Raw genomic sequence first — 17,378 nt, forward strand, 5'->3', positions numbered from 1 at the left:
GTGTTCCACCCCCACCATCCTCCTGGGACCCCAGCCTGCATGCCCCCCTAAAAGATTCTTTTGCACTGATTCAGTGAATATACGATGCAAAGGCCTAATTGAAGACCTGTGAATGGCATGTACGGTCCTCAGTTCCCAGCTGTGGGGCCCCTCAGGCTCCCCATATTCCCCTCAGCCTCCCCATCTTACATCAGGGGTGTGGAGTGTGTCCATGGCCACGAGTATTGATCTCTCCCTCCCAGCCTGTACATCGCCCTGAGGCAGTTCTGAGTGGATGACATGCAGATGAGATTGCTCAGCTCATTTGCATCGTTGATGTTATGGCTGCTGCTTTTACTGCCACAACTCCCAGGCCCAACCTGGCTTAATGTCTAAGTTTTAAGCCAAAAAGGATGGGGAGCCAGAGCTTTGTGGCAGGGCTGGGGGTTGGGGTGCACTTTAGTTTTGTGGCAGGATGAAGGCTGCAGTGGTTTTATTAGTCATGATTGGCCTGGCCATAGCTCCAGGCTGAGAGGGACAGGTTTGTCAGTGGTGGTCCCCCAGATGTCCCTGTGCCCAGCCCTGGCCTGTCTGCCGTCAGGCCCAGCAGGCGGTGCTGCCACAGGCTCTGACTGGCCTCCCTACTCCCTGTACCCCAGATGGACAGAACCTTGGGATCTACAGTTGGAATGTATCATTCTCCCCATTTTAACCCGAGCTGCCTGACACAGGGAGGGTGGGGTTGGTAAGGAGCGTGGGGAACCAGGGTTGACATGGATCCTGGGGAAAGGTTACAGACACAGGAGGGCTTGTCACCTCTCTGTGGAGCCCCACTGCTTACCACATAGCACCTGCTGCAGAGACTAGCTCTGAGGGTGGCAGGGGACCCCACGGGCCATGGCTGCTGCCTCTCTGCCCCTGTCTGTGCCTGCTGTGGGAGCCTGGACTGGGGGAGGACATTGCTGCCCTGTGAGCCTGAGGGAGTCTGTCTGGCTGTGACCGCTGTGTAGGGCTTTGCAGAGAGCTGCTTATGGATATGGTGTCACCAGACACCTTGTTTCAGAGGGAGTGGGCATGAGCTGGCAAGTGAAGCACTCTCACAGCTTCTCAGGAACTTTTTCTCATTTTTAAACCATCATGTCTTCATTTCACATCGGAATGAAGTGAGGTTTTGAAACCTGCTTCCCCAGCCTCTGGATTGTGAGGGCTGTTGTCCCGCAGGTTACCAGGAGAGGCATATGTATAAATTAGCTCAAATTCAAGGTTATGCTTATAATGTCATCTGAGTGGGAGGTAAGAGGGTGGAGTCACAGGCACTCAGCTGGGATTTGCCTGGCCCACTCACTAGACTCATGGGATTGTGGCACAGGTGAACATCCCCTGTCATTGGAGGAAAAAGTCTGGAGTGCAGGGCGGGTGGGGGATGGGTGCTAGGCTGTGGGGTCAGGCCCTGGGCACGGTGGACCTGTTAGGTCACTGAGCATCTGGGCACCTGCTCCTGTCCCTTCAGTTGAAGTGAGGTTGGCAGCACTCCCCAGAAGGCGTGCAGTGCTGGGAGAGTGGAGGAGGGTCTGACGTTTGCCATCCTGTGGTAGGTTTTAGAGCTCACTAGAGGCTTGTGGAGAGCTAATGACATGGGAAGAAGGCAGCCCGCCTTGATGGACCGTAGGGATAGAGCCTGCGATGTGAGAAACGGGTGTGTGGAGGCGGCCTGTCTACAAGAGGGAAGTTTAAGGCTCATTGCAGTGGCACCATCTCAGCTCACTACAGCTGGTGGCTGATGCCAGGCCATCCCTCTCCAGAGCAGGGAGGCCCTCGGCCTCATGTATAATTGAATGCCTTTTGGGACACTTGGATCGTCCTTTATTTCTTGCAAATTCAGGGAAGAAAAAAAAAATTACAATCCTCATGCCCATTAGTTTCCCTGACCCCGAGATTTTAAGTGACAGCCAAGGGAAGCCTCCATTACCTTGGCCATTGAAGCCTCCTGCGTGCTCCCCAAAACCCCAGCAGTTCCCTCTGCAGTCCCACAGTTATGTCCTGAGCAGTGGGGTACCGTGCGATGAGAGGGGCTAAGGGATGGGATGAAGGTCTTTCTTGTGTTATTAGAACGGTTAAAAAGTTGTTTTAAAGGTGTCCAAATGCCCTCCTTCTTAAACCTAATTAGATAATAAGATGCCTTATACAAGCAAAACCAGGTACGGGAAAGCAAGTGCATTTCAAGTCCCAGCTCACCCCTTAAATTAGCTGTAATACTCTCAGCAGGCGGCCCCACCTCAATTCCTGTCTCCCATTCAAAAACAGAACTAATGAGGGGGCGAGGCCTGGAGCTTTACCCAATCAGTGGCGTTGGAGTGGAAATCGTCCAATCGGGAGCAGCCGGAGACCAGGTGCTGCTTCTGGGATTTGGCGGGGGCCTTTGTTGACTGCAGTGAGAGCTGGGTCTCTTCACCAGGGTTCCGAGTCCTTCCACCTGGGAGGCCCAGGCAGCTTCGCGTTCTGAGAATAGACGGAACCTCTGTTGCTCTGTGACCTGCAGGCACTGGGAGCTCCGTAGCTAAGACGCCAGGACATCCCGGAAGCTGGGAAATGGTGAATGTGCCAGGTCGGGGGTCCCCAGAGGAGTGAGAGGGGCGGTCGGAAGCGGCGGGAACCCGCTTTGGGGGCACCCGGGCCTCCCCAAGGTCAGCTCCGTGGTGTGGGCCCCGGGTCCCCGCGGGCGCAACTCGGCCCTTGGTTTCCTCCGCCGCAAGATGGCGGCCGGGTCGGCAGCCGGGACCCCGTGCGTCCTGTCCGGTCCCGACGCCGCAGAGCGACCTGGCCGTGGCAGGAGCCGTCTTTGGGCAGCTCTGTGCTGCAGCCCCGCGTCTCCTCAGATTGTGCGGTGAAAACGTGAGGGTCTCAGGGGAAACCCCGGGTCGGTGTGTGATTCGTGTGTGGGAAGATACTGTGCCCCATGGTGTCCCAGTCTCCTTTTTCCTCTTACAAATTAAAGGGACTTACCCTTAAAGCGTGGAAGGGTTTATTTGGGCAAACAGCGATTGGTGAAATGGGAAGCCTGCCGCCGTGGTTTGTGGTTTAGGGTCCTCTGAAGCGGCGATTTCAAAATCCCAGGGCTTAGCTTGGAAATGCTGCTGGGGAAAAGAAACGGTCAATCTCTCTTCCACTATGGCTGTAGAAAACCAATACATTTCCACAGAAAGTGTGCTGGATTAATTGGTCAATTACAAACATTCATTAAAACGTCAGGGCCTCTCTTTTGCAGTGGAGGATTTGTGACAGTGGATATCTCTGCTCCATATTCTACTGCTAACTGGATGGCCGAGTTTAATGCCAGATTTTATGAGACAGAACTTGGCACCTCCTAGAAGTGTTCACAGATACTAAATTATCTGCTGTTATGGAAATAATTAAATGACATGTTTCGTGCCCGAAAGAGGTATTGTGGCCTTACCTGTTGAAGTATAAAGTGTAAGTGCCTTACCGTTTCCTTCCTTTCTATAAAAACGGTGTTTGAGTGATTTATGCTGTTTTCCTGAAACCTGTTAGGTCACTGAACATCTAACTGGCTGGGCACCTGCCCCTGTCCCTTCACTTGAAGTAGGATTGGCAGCACTCCCCAGAAGGCGTGCAGTGCCAGGAGAGTGGAAGAAGGCCTGACGTTTGCTATCCTGGGGTAGGTTTTAGAGCTCGCTGGATGCTTGTGGAGAGCTGATGAGATGGGAAGAAGGCACCCCACCTTGATGGACCTGAGAGACAGAGCCTGCGAAGTGAGAAGCGGGCCTGTGGAATAACCCTGACAAGGCATAGAAGATCTCAGTCTTACTTGAGCCTGCAAAAGGAGGTCATTGAAGGCCCAGTTAGTTCTTCTTGGGGAGCGCCCCCTTCAGGTGTCCCTGAGGTTTACAGCAGCCGTGGAGGGAGCCCTTTGTACTGGGAGAAGCTGCAGAGTTCTGGAAAGCAGGGGATTCACAGGCTGATGTGGTGGAGGTTGGGCTGGAAGGGAGACTGGGAAGCTCTTTCTGAGGGTGGAATTGTTAGTGTCCTGGAGCTGTTTCTTGACTTTGTCACATAAAACATCTGGATATAGGTAAGAAGTTCCTTAATTCTAAAGGAGTATGGCAAGAGGAGGAAAGCACCAACTGTAAGATATTTGTGGATCTCACAGTTGAAGCAGAAAAGGCCTTTCTTTCATAGGGAGGAGCAAACATGATTAAAGGTGGGAGGGGAAGGGCACGACTCTGGGGCAAAATCAGATCCCTGATCAGAGAATGTTTCACCCTGAAGTCGGCCTGTTCTTGGGAGGGGCATAAAGAGGGGTTGAATGTTGGCTCAGGCTGTGGGTGGGACAAAGCTCAGGGACCTGGAGAAGGGGAGAAACTTCAGCAAGCTTGGTTAACACATATTTTGCTTTGATCACGGAAGACAAAACTCTTTATTTAATTGCTTATGAGGGGGGAAAAAATGAAACAGGAGAGTCTGTGGCGTGATACCTAAAACAGGGAACATCTACTAAGTCATAACGGGAAGAGGATTCTTTGCAGTAAGCTGCTCTTGCAGAACACAAAGAAAGGGGGATTTCTTTCATCACAGCTGCTTCCCAGGGTTAACTACCAACCCCATCTTTTCCCCACTCCTTTCTCTTGCCCTACACATCTCTTCCATTAGGCTGAGTTGTATGTTTTATAATAAACTGGCCAGTGCAATTACAGTCTTTGCTGAGTTCTGTGAGTCCTTGTATAAAATTAATGAACTTGAGTAGCGTATTATGGGAGGCCCTAACTTTCAGGCAGTAGCTCAGAAGTATAGATGGACCCTGGGGAATTGTGACTGACATCTGTAGAGGGGGCAGTGTTGTGGCACTGAAGTCTGAACTTGTGGGGTCTGTGCTGCCTCTGGGTGGTGTCAGAACTGAGTTGTTGGACAACCAGTTGGTGTTGGAGAATTGGCTGGTGTTCAGCAAACTCCACACATTTATTGTCGGAAAAAAGATAGCACAGGGACCTGGGCTGGAGAGAGACTCTGGGTGTCTCCCGGAAGGGAGGCTCTATTCTCCTGCACACAGGGTGTCACCCTACACATTGTCCTGTTATTGCACATCTCCTCTCAGGGAGAGAGGCGACTGAGGATAGAAAGGGTAGAAGTTCTGAGAACAGACCCCGCCCCCACTGTGCTGCTACCATATAATTCCCACCCACTCTGAACACACCCACTAGGCACTGACGTGGCCACGCCCCTTTCAGGACAAGACTTGACCCTCAGGAATTGTGCCCGTAGCATCTTTGCTCCCAGAGTTTCCTGCCAAAATTCCCATACAAGTGCCTTAAGGACTCCTGGCTCATCCTTGTCCCCAGACCCTGAAACTGCAGCAGCAACCTAGTCCCTCCATCAACCTAGGCTTGTGGACCACCCAATCATAGTCTCATCTGCCTGCATGCACACAGGAATAAGTCAGAGCCCCGTCTAGGCCAGTATCTGTAGCACAAACCAGTCCTTCCACCAATTCTGCACTGCCCCCTACTCGAGAGTTCTTAGTAGCACCTTCCTTTCTGCCTTTTAACTTCCCCACAGACCCTGACAGGGTCTCACTCTGTCGCCCAGGCTGGAGTGCAGTGGCATGATCATGCAACCTTGACTTCCCTGGGTTCAGGTGATCCTCCCACCTCAGACTCCCAAATCGCTGGGACTAGAGGCGTGTGCCCCCTGACACCTGGCTAATTTTTGTAATTTTTGTAGAGACAGGGAGAGTCTCACTATGTTGCCCAGGCTCGTCACAAACTCCTGGGCTCAAGTGATCCACCCGCCTCCCAAAGTGCTGGGATTACAGGTGTGAGCCACCATGCCTGATCCACAAACCCTTTTTTACGTGCACGCGGCGTGTCCAAGCCCAATCCTCAGGTGCCTGAATCCAGCGCCTGCTGGAATTCAGATGTCCATGAATTCAAGATTGTGGCCCTAGATCTTGCAGTTGTGAGAACAAGTACAAATTAAAAATATATGACTTAACCCTTCTTGAAAATAAGGGAAGACATGTTTCTCTCCTTCCTTTTCTTGAATCATTTACTTTAGAGAGTTTTATATGTAAATTTTTTTCTGCCTTTTGGAAGTATATCTAAATCATTGTAACAGCTAAACAGATCTTTTGTCTCTTGTCAATCTTTGTTGTTGTTGTTGTTTTTGGAGTCTTGCTGTGTCGACCAGGCTGGAGTGCAGTGGTGCCTCTTGGAGTCAAGTGATTCTCCTGCCTAGCCTCCCAAGTAGCTGGGATTATAGGTGCCTGCCACCACGCAGGGCTAGTTTTTGTGTTTTTAGTAGAGATGGCGTTTCACCATGTTGTCCAGGCTGGTCCCAAACTCCTGACTTCAAGTGATCTGCCTGCCTCAGCCTCCCAAAGTGCTGGGATTACAGGCGTGAGCCACTGTGCCTGGCCATCAGTCTTTTTGATTCGGGACATTCTTTCTCTAGGAACTGGGAATCATTGATTTGAAATATAGGTAGCAAAGAAGATCGAGCCATATCTCACAGTTTCTCTAGGAGAGCAGGCATCTGCCTTCAGGCCCCTGGCTCCAAGTTGCAAATCTACCTGTCACGAAGACATGAAGTTTATTTGTCCTTATTTAAGGAAAAATAAGGCCAATTAAAAAACACAGATGGCCTCCCAGTTCCCAGGTGAATTTAGGATGCACTCTATCTGACAAATGGTGCTGTCAGGTCTTCTATTGAGGACTAATGGTGAGTCATGAGTGACTGTTTTTCCAGTCTCTTAGCAGATTGCATGTAATGTCCTTCACATTTGGTCTGATTGTGTCATAAAACAGTTTTCTTTCTTTTCTACCACTGTGCATTGTTTTTCTGATGATTCTGTTTTTAATTGTATTTCCCAAACACTGAGACATGTAAGGTGCCGCAGGCCTCACTCTAGAGGCGACGTTCCCTCGAAGACTTCCCGTCACAACCCACAGTTGTGCAGCAAAGTGCCCATTGCCCCAAAAATCTGCAGGCAGAATGGTCTCTCTGCTTATTTGGAATCTTTAATCCCTTCTAGAACAGTTGGCCAGATTTCTACAGAAGTAAGTTCACAGGGCATCAGTTAGCCATTCCGGCTCTGTCATGCCCCTGGCATCTTCAGACCTGAAACTGATTTAGAGACCATGGGGACTGGAAACCAACCAGGCACATGCACATACATGGAGTAGGCCTGAGAATCTCAACATTCCCTTCATCCTCTTGCCCAAATGCCCATGAATGTGCGGAGGGTGCATGCCACTTCCCTGCCCCTCCAACACCTAAATCTGCAGCCCCAAAAGTTGAACCCAGGTCCTGGGGTTCTCTAGGATGTGTGACAGCAGCCTTCCTGAGGGGCTGTCTCCTCTAGTTTTCCTCTCTTCACAGCAACACCCAAGAATGCAGAGCCAGGTTGATTCCGTCTGGGGTCTGCACATAAAGGCTGGTCTCCACCTGGGATCCACAAGACAGGGCCAGACTTTGCACTGAGGATGTATAGAAAATCCAGGGGACAGTTTCTGCATTACGAGAGATTGACGTAGACCTTGTAAAGCCCTACTTTTTGTGTGGGGTCCTTCAAGTTTTCCAGATCTTGTCCAGTGAGCTGCTGCAGTTCTGTGAGGGCCTTCTGGTCTAAGCAGAATATGGTGGCAGAATCTGTTAGTGTAAAGCAGCATCTTAGCGAAGGGAGGGCAGGGCCACCACTGTCCAGAGCCATGAATAAAACTACAGCTACCTGTGAGCTGCGTTACTGGAATAGGGTAATCTTGCCCTTTCTTGTACCCAAGAGTTAGCTGATCAGGTATAGGTAATATTATGCCTGGCTCCAGAATCTGTGGCTCCACTGGGGCAGTTCCACTTTGTATCCTGGCCCCACAGAGTCGGCCTGAGTCTGTCCTGCCCAAATCACTATTGGGGCCTGAGCACAAGATCACCAGGGACTCCTTCACCAGCACCTTGAGACATTTGGTGATGTCCTGTGCAGACTGAGGTCAGGCTGACAACAGGGTCTAATTTCTTTCCATCTCAGAGGGAAAGGAATGTATTATCCAGGATTTGTTCCTCCACTCTCAGAAGGAATCTGTTTATTTGGTATCCAAATGGGAGTTGCTCCAGTGTTCTACTATGTGGACGAAGAACAAGTAGGAGTTCTGGAGACTCATACTGATAGGTAAACCAATTGCTTCCATTTCATATGGCCATTAGATCAACACTTGTAGCAGCCATAGTCCCTACCATCCAGGAACTTTCAGTCTAGAGCAGGTGGATAATGGCCAAATTCAGCATCATGTGGTCCTGTGCAAGCACGGAGGTATATGGGGAACTTGGGCTTGATTTGGGACACTGCCCTTATGTTGACATTGTGAGTTCTGATGTCACCACCCAAAGTGCCATCCATGGACAGAAGAGTTGTTATTATTTCTATCGATTTTCTCTTGATTTGGTTTTTAACATAATTTCCCAGAAGGCCCTACATGTTTTGACTAAATTGCTTGTTAATGGATTTACAAAACAGTTAAGGATGAAACAAACAGTTAAAATCAGAAAAACTCTGGGAGTCAGGCTTAGGAAAGACAGGACTTACATCAGCAAGATAGAGATGGGAAGCCTAGGGCCTGCCCCGTGCCCCTTGCCTTGGTCTGCCCTAACCCTGCCCAAATCCACCCTCTTCTGAGCTTGGTTCAGGTCTGGCTCCACCTGGGAGCCTACCTTCACAGAACTGTTTGTTGGAGATCAGACTCCTGAGTGGTTGCTCTTGCTGGTTCTCCAGAGCCAGTGCTCACAATTTCCCCAAACCCAAAAGCAGTTAAATGGGAGCAAAGGACAATATGGGGGCCTGAATTTTTTTCTTCATTGAAACAGTGCTTCTAGAGACATCCCACCTGGCAACCTTTTTTCCATTCCTGCAGGTCCAGTAGTTGCTCCGCAAGTAGTAACAAAGTCAATGTAAAGACTACAGTGAGAAATCCTTATGAACTAAACTTCAGCCTTCTTTTCCGTATCCATCCCATCTGTCTATAGTTAGCTTTTGTAGTGACAGGGAAACAGAAGAAGAGAGAGAAAGGCTGGGCCATCATCTAAATCTTGCAGGGAATTATGGGATACTCAGGACTCACATCCCAGGGGTTTATGTGGCTTAACTCACACCATGTGATGTTGCTAGCACAGTGCATACTGTGAGCACATAGTACAAGCTCAGTAAACACTGCTTTCATGCATGTATCCATGCTGTTTTCCAAATGCTGACTTAGATGTTACCGTACTCTCCAGCCTCTGTAGACTTTAAATGGCTGGCAAAGGATGTGATTTTTCAGGACAGTGGTTGGTGGTCCTCGCTGTGAATGAAAAGTATTTGCGTTGTGATTCGAGTATTGGGTGTAAAGGACTCTGTGCTGTGCCCGCTTCCTCTAGCTGTGTGCTAATGATAATGGGTCTTAAGCCGATTCATGGAACTTTTCCAAACCTGCAGAATCGCAGTACTTAGCACAGGCCCCAGAATACCAAATGATGTGTATGCATATTGAAGCTTGAGAGGAATGCTTAGCTGAGTGGTTCTCAGTCCAGGCTTCTAAGTAGGGTCACATGGCCAGTTTGAAGAAATATGGCCACCTGTATGTTCCTCCACAGATTTTATTATTATACTCGGATCATGATTTACTTTTTTCCCCCACTGATATCACAATAATGATTATGGGTCCATCTGTGCGTCAGCACTGATACCGGTTCATCTCATTACAGCTGATGCTAACTTCATTCCTCTGGTTCGGGTGCTCTCTGCCGGATTCCTTCACTAGTTATTTTTCTCTTTGTTGTTAATGAGTATCTAGGAGGGAGGATTTACTGAGTGATGCGTATAAACCATCTCGTTTAATCCAGAGACTCCCATTGCTTTTTAGTTTCCCTTTGCTTGTGGGTTGCTTTGGAGAGTGAAGGCTCTCACGTTTGTTGACTGTAAATACTGGTTTTTGCAACTGGAAGTTCTGAAACAAGCCTCACTTCTGTAGGTTTCCTTTTTAATTTACTAATTTCGCAAGCATACACTCCTTTATTCTCTGTATTTTCAGAGAAAGATAACAACAATTAACATATAATTAATATATCTACTGTCTTAATACTCTAAAATATAACACAGCACTTAGAATAAATAAAACAAAAACTTGGGGGAAAAAAACTAGACTCAGAAACAGAAGCTCTTTATTTTAGTTTATATCATTGTATATATTAGTCTTCATAGTTTGTTAAAAAACAGAAAAAGGCATCATCCATAAAGAGTTTTATAGTTTTAACACAACTTAAAATATTTCTTAATTAAAAAATGTTCTGTCACTTTTCATGTATGTATAGTTACCATTTCTATGTGTGTGTGTGTGTATGACATAAACATCATTTGATTAGTTTTGTGTTGCTGCCTTCCTGTTTTCATCATCTTCTCAGTTGTGACACCTGCTCTGAACATTCTTTTATACTTATCTCTGCATATTGGCCTGTTATGTCCCTTTGAAATGAATTCTAAGTTAGATACTGGGGTAAAATAATAAATAAATATAAATAAATATAAATAAAAAATAAAGTAAGCTCTATTATATACTAGATATTTGGCAAAAATTTTTTTTTCAGGCTTGAGACAGGGGAAGCATTAGCAAAACATTTTTATTAAAGAGGAAGAATAGTATTATTTCTCACGTAGATTATTTTTATGGTTTTATCAATACATGAAAAACTGCTAGGATGACATCTAGGAAATAGTAAATGTTCAAAAAGGATTCTACTATTCTTGCTATTATGTTATAACCTGTAAATTTCATAAAACTCTCAATTCCACATCATCCCTGCATTCTTCCCTCAGTGTTCTACCTCTCTGCTGTTCAGAAGTGTGGCCTCTGGACCTGAGGCATTGGCATCACTGATGAGCTTGTTAAAAATGCAGAAACGCAGCCCCAGCCCCAGCCCCAAATCTCCTGAATCAGAATCTGCATTTGAACCAGTTCTGCAGTTTATTGTTGAATACAATACAATTTGAGAAGTATGCCTCTAAGTCACCATGACTTTTCCACCTGAGAATTATACACAACTGATTGTGGATGATGTAAATATAGACTCAAAAGTGTATATTCCTATGTTGATGCCTTAGTTTTTTGTTTGTTTTTGTTTTTTGAGACGGAATTTTGCTCTTGTTGCTCAGGCTGGAGTTCAGTGGCGCAATCTTGGCTCACTGCAACCTCCGCCTCCTGGTTCAAGCGATTCTCCTGCCTCGGGTTCCTGAGTAGCTGGGATTATAGGCTTGTGCCACCACGCCCAGCTAATGTTTTGTATTTTTAGTAGAGATAGGGTTTCATCATGTTGACCAGGCTAGTCTCGAACTTCAGGTGATCCACCCACCTCAGCATCCCAAAGTGCTGAGATTACAGGTATGAGCCACCGCACCTGGCCTTGATGCCTTAGTTTTATACTCTATATTCTATATAGGCATAATGTCTACACTGGTTTTGTGGATCTTATATCATTCTCTTTCCACAGAGTTAGAGAATACATTAGAAAATATTATTATGTTTGAAAGTGTCTTATTGAATATTTCAGGTCACTCATATAAATCAGAGTCAGTTTTCTTAGCTCTCTTATTTCATCTTGGTTTGTCAAATGATGAACTCTGCCCATGGCCACATGGTCAATGTGCTATTTATTTTTATTTCAGGGACTGTTGACATTCAGGGATGTTGCCATAGAATTCTCTCAGGAGGAGTGGGAACACCTGGACTCAGATCAGAAGCTTTTATATGGGGATGTGATGTTAGAGAACTACAGAAACCTGGTCTCTCTGGGTGAGGATAACTTGCCTTTGGAATATCTAACATCTAATAACTAAGGATTTTATTTCTGTCCTTTGTAGAATGTCACTTGGGAGCTTATGCTTTATATGAATGAATTCAGGTTCCTGCTTCCAGGAAAAAAAAAAATTGTGGGTTTGTTATAGAAAAGACTTCCTAATGTTTGATCTTGACATTTGCCTTCTTTCTTAAGATGATGTCGAAGCTTCACTGTAGTTTAGTGGTGATTCTAGAAATGGAGTGACATAAACTATGATTGCCCACACTTTAAAATCCAATTCCTTCTCCTTATTTTTGATTTAGTCATACTTGGAAGTGAAGCTCAGGATTCCTTTGTTTAAAATGCTTCCTAAATATTGTAAAGAAGCTGACAGGAAACAGTGTTTGGGGAAGTAATTTTCTAGGATCCTCTATAATGTTCCCTCTTTACTGAGTATCCTACTGAGCTGGCAATTAAAGAACTCCCAGCAAGAGTCATGTGACTTTTTCTAATAAAACAGGTCTCGCTGTCTCTAAGCCGGACCTGATCACCTTTTTGGAGCAAAGGAAAGAGCCCTGGAATGTGAAGAGTGAGGAGACAGTAGCCATCCAGCCAGGTAGGTGGGAGCAGATGAAGTAGATGACGTGAGTGAGAGGTCCAGCGGTCAAGAAAGAACCAGACCTTGGAGTGTGGATTGGGAAGTTCTCCAATGGAAATGATTTTTGAGACACCTGGGTTTATTTCTTTCTCTTGCTGTCACAGAGGGACATCTTCTGTCTCATGTTCTTAAATTATCTGATGATTCTCCTTCCCCTTCTGTGATCCACCATCATATTCACAGTGACAGCCAAAGTGCTCCCCTTGGCCTATGAGGGCCTGTGTGATCTGACTGCCCTTGCATTGATTTGGGGGCTCTGGGAAAGTCTGGGCATGTTTCTACCTCTATGTGGAACCCCTTTTAAAGTTCTGGTTTTGCGTCATGTCAGAAATGTGTGAGATGAGTGATGGACAGTAGGATTTTTTTCAAAAGTCCCAGGAATTCTGTGGATAGATGCCACATATTTTCTGGTATATTAATTTCTAATCCTATGGTGGTTTCCAAGATGATCCTACAAAAATTGAGACTCAGTAATTCATCACAGTGCAAAACATCTTCCTAAATATAAAAAAAAATCTGATCCTGTATTTCACTTCAACTTTTCATCTTTCCTAGTCTAAACTAAGATTAGAAATATAATATCTGTATGCACAAATTCCACAGATTTAAAATCATTTAATATAATACTATGTAGAATTCTTAAGTAAATAAATGTCTATGGGGAGCTGAGAACATTGTTCAGTATATAGTAAACTTTCAACTCTTACCTTATATATTCATAACATTTTATAATTTTGTCTGGTTAAGTGGGAAGCTTAATGAGAATGTGTTCTTTATGTTTGTTTTCTTTCTTTTCCTTTTCTTTTTTCTTTTCCTTCCTTCTTTCATGTGGATTTTTTCCCCACACTTGTAAATTATATATATTTGAGAGGTGCATCCTGATCATTTGATTTTATCTATGTATACAGTGTGTATTGATTAATACAATGAAATTAATTAACATATTAATCATCTCACAGTTGCCAGGTTTTTTGTGGAGAGAACATTAAAGATCTACTGTGTTAGCAAATCTTAAATATATATGAGTATTGTAAACTATATTCACAATGCTGTACATTAGATCCCCAGAATTTATCTTTTAAATGAAAGTTTGTACTCTTTGACCAGTATCTCCCCAGTTTTACCACCTGTCAGCTGTTGGGACCCATTCTATACTTTACTTCTATGAGCTCAACTTTTTTTAGATTCCACAAATAACTGATATTATACAGTATTTGTATTTCTCTTACTCAGTTACCATAGTGTCTACCTGGTTCATTCATCCATGTTGTCAGAAATGGCAGGATTACCTTCTTCATTATGCTGAATAATATTCCACTATATATTGTGAATAATCAGCTATGAACATAGGGGTGCACATATCTCTTTAACTGATTTTATTTTATTTTATTTATTTATTTATTTATTTATTTATTTATTTTTGAGATGGAGTCTCACTTTGTTGCCCAGGCTGGAGTGCAGTGGTGCCATCTTGGCTCACTACAACCTCCACTTCCCAGGTTGAAGCGATTTTGCTGCCTCAGCCGCCCGAGTAGCTGGGATTACCTGCTTGTGCCACCCCGCCTGGCTAATTTTTTTGTATTTTTAGTAGAGACGAGGTTTCGCCATGTTGGCCAGTTTGGTCTTGAATTCCTGGCCTCAAGTGATCTGCCTGCCTCGGCCTCCCAAAGTGCTGTGATTACAGGTGTGAGCCACTGCTCCTGCCAGATTGTATTTCTTTTAGGTATATACTTAGAAGTAGGATTAGAGGTTCATATGGTACTTCTATTTTTAATTTTTTGAGGAGCCTCCATGCTTTTTCCCATAATGGCTGGATCAATTTACATTTCCACCAACGGTGTACAACGTTTTCTTTTCTCTACACTGTCACCATTTGTGGTCTCTTTTCTCTTTGATAATAGGTATTCTAACAGTATGAGGTGATATTTCATGATTTGATATCTCATTGTGGTATCTCTCTGTAAATGTGAGGTGATGGCTCATTGAGGTTTGATGTGCATTTCCCTGATGATTAATTATGTTGAGCACCTTTTCTTAAACCTGTTTACTACTTTTATGTCATCCCTGGAAAAATTTCTAGTCAGGTCCTTTTAAGTCAGATTTACTTTTACTGGCAATTGAGTTGTGTGAGATTCTTACATATTTTGGATATGAAACTCTTATCAGATATATTTTCTCCTAGTCCTTAGGTCAGTCCTTAGGTTGCCTTTTCATGTTGTTCTTTGTTTCCTTTGCTGTGCAGACACTTTTTAGTTTGATGTAGTCCCACTTGTTTTTGTTTTTTGATTTTGTTGGTTGTGCTTTTTTGGTGTGAAATCTAAAAATTCAGTACCAAGGCTGATGTCGAAAAGTTTGTTCCCTGTGTTTCTTCTAAAAGTTACACAATTTCTGGTTTTACATTTAAGTGTTAATTCTTTTTGAGTTCATTTTTGTATATGGTATAAATGTTCAATTTCGTCCTTTTGCTCATAAATATCCACCTTTTCCAGTATAATTTATTGAAGAGACCATACTTTTCCCTTTGTGTATCTTGGTGCCCTTGTCAAAGATTGCTAACTGTATACACATGGGGTTATTTTTAGTTTCCTTGTTCTGTTCCATTGGTCTATGTGTCTTTTTAGGTCAATATAATACTCACTATTGGTATAGCTTTGTAATAGCTTGGAATGAAGACGTGTGATGCCTTTACCTTCATTCTTATTTCTTATGATTGTGTTGGCTATTTGGGGTCATTTGTGGTTTTGTAGAAATTTGAAGGCCAGATGTGGTGGCTCACACCTGTAATCCCAGCACTTCGGGAGACCGAAGCAGGTGGATCACTTGAGGCCAGGAGTTTAAGACCAGCCTGGCCAACATGGTGAAACCCTGTCTCTACTAAAATTACAAAAATTAGCCAGGTGTGGTGGCGCATACCTGTAGTCTCAGCTGTTGAGGAGGCTGAGGCAAGAGAATTGCTTGAACCCGGGAGGTGGAGGTTGCAGTGAGTCAAGAGCACGCCACTGCACTCCAGCCTGAGCAACAGCGAGACTCTGTCTCAAAAAATATATATAAAATAAAATAAATTTTAGAATTTATTTTTATTTCTGTGAAAACTGACATTGGAATTTTAATAGGGATTACTTTGTATCTGTATATCACTTTGTGTAGTGTGGACATTTTATCAGTATTAATTTTTTCAGTCCATGAACAAGGGCTATCTTTCCATTTATTTGTGTCTTTTTCAATTACATTCATCAGTGTCTTATGGATTTTAATAAGCAGATCTTTTACCTCCTTTATTAAATGGAGTCATAATAATTTTATACTTTTTGATGCTATTATAAATTGGATTGTTTGCTTAACTTTTTTTCTCAGATCGTTTATTGTTAGTATATAGAAATGCAACTGATTTTTGTATGTTAATTTTGTGACCTCAGCTTTACTGAATGAGTTTATTAGCTCTAACTCTTTTTGTATACTCTTCAGGATTTTCTGTATATAAAATCACCTAATCTGCAAGCAGAGAGAATTATAATTCTTTGTTGCTGATGTGAGTGCCTTTTATTTCTTTTTCTTACCTAATTGCTCTTGTTGCAGGGCAGGTGAGCCCCCAGATTGGGGCTTATCCTGGGAAGGTTCATAGCTTCACTTAGGAAGAATTCAAATGCAAGGTAGTGGTAGAAGAAAACAGCTTTATTGAGCTGGCAGTGTTGCAGCTCTATGACTGCTCCTGTGGAGTGAGGCTCCCCTGTAGGCAGTGTGCTGAGAGGAGCAGTTCTGCAGTCATGTACTTATATACCCACTTTTCATTACATGCAAACTAAGGGGCAGTGTTTTTTCCCTTCAATTTTTTGGAAGAATTTGAGAAGGATGGACATTAATTCATCTTTAAATGTGTGATGCCATGCACCCATGAAGTCATTTGGTCATAGGCTTTTTCTCACTGGATTTTTTGTAACTGCTTCAATCTCCTTTCTTATTATTGGTCTGTTCAGTATTTCTGTTTCTTTGTGATTTAATCTTGGTGAGTCATTCATTACTAAGAATCTATTTCTTCTGAGTTACCCAATTTGTTGTCATATGATTGTTCATAGTAGTCTCTTATTATTCTTTGTATTTGTGTGTTGTCAATTGTCATGACTCATTATGTATTTATTTATTTATTTGAGACAGGGTCACACTTGGATGCCCAGGCCAAAGTGCAGTGGCATGATCATGACTCACTGCAGCCTCATCCTCCCAGGCTCAGGTGATTCTCCCATCTCCCAAGTAGCTGGGACTATCGGTGCATACCACCATGCTCAGCTAATTTTTGTACTTTTTGGAGAGAGGGGTTTCGCCATGTTGCCAAGGCTGGTCTGCAACTCCTGGGCTCCCAAAGCGCTGGGATTACAAGCATGAGCAAGTGCACACAGCCCATTTGTAATTTTTTGAGTCCTCTCTCTTTTTGTTCCTTTGTTTAATCTGGCCAAAAGTTTCTCAATTTTGTTTTCTTTGAAAAACTCAACTCAGTTTCTTTGATGTTTTCTATTGTTTTTCTAGTCTTTATTTAGTCTCTTTTTGTTCTAATTCTTATTATTTCCATAATTTTGCTAACATTGGGATTGGGATTATTTTGTTCTTGTTCAAGTTTCTTGAGGAATTGAGTTAGATTGCTTATTTAACATCTTTTTTGTTCTTTTTTTCTTTTTTTTCTTTTTTAAGACGGAGTCTCACTCTGTCACCTAGGCTGGAGTGTAGTGGTGCGATCTTGGCTCACTGCAAGCTCTGCCTCCCAGGTTCACGCCATTCTCCTGCCTTAGCCTCCCGAGTAGCTGGGACTACAGGTGCTCACCACCACGCCCGGCTAATTTTTTTGTATTTTTAGTAGAGATGGGGTTTCACTGTGTTAGCCAGGATGGTCTCGATCTCCTGACCTTGTGATCCACCCGCCTCGGCCTCCCAAAATGTT

The 17,378-nt window shown here is 44.2% G+C and overlaps 1 protein-coding gene across 11 annotated transcripts in view; it reads left to right on the plus strand.

Annotated features, from left to right (window-relative positions):
• The first annotated feature begins 2,304 nt into the window (after window positions 1–2,304).
• The window catches only part of LOC105482978 (zinc finger protein 267-like), a 42,986-nt gene continuing 27,912 nt past the window's right edge, over window positions 2,305–17,378 (plus strand). The window contains exons 1-4 of one of the 11 annotated variants that reach the window (XM_071084465.1): window positions 2,311–2,584; window positions 3,660–6,711; window positions 11,678–11,804; window positions 12,311–12,406. In XM_071084465.1, the coding sequence (XP_070940566.1) occupies window positions 6,709–6,711; window positions 11,678–11,804; window positions 12,311–12,406 (226 nt within the window). In that variant the 5' untranslated portion in view covers window positions 2,311–2,584; window positions 3,660–6,708. The other 10 variants (XM_071084464.1, XM_071084466.1, XM_024793172.2 and 7 more) reach the window with 10 other exon arrangements.

The sequence above is a fragment of the Macaca nemestrina genome, chromosome 18 (assembly GCF_043159975.1).
Source record: "Macaca nemestrina isolate mMacNem1 chromosome 18, mMacNem.hap1, whole genome shotgun sequence".
Classification (NCBI taxonomy): Eukaryota; Metazoa; Chordata; class Mammalia; order Primates; family Cercopithecidae; genus Macaca; species Macaca nemestrina.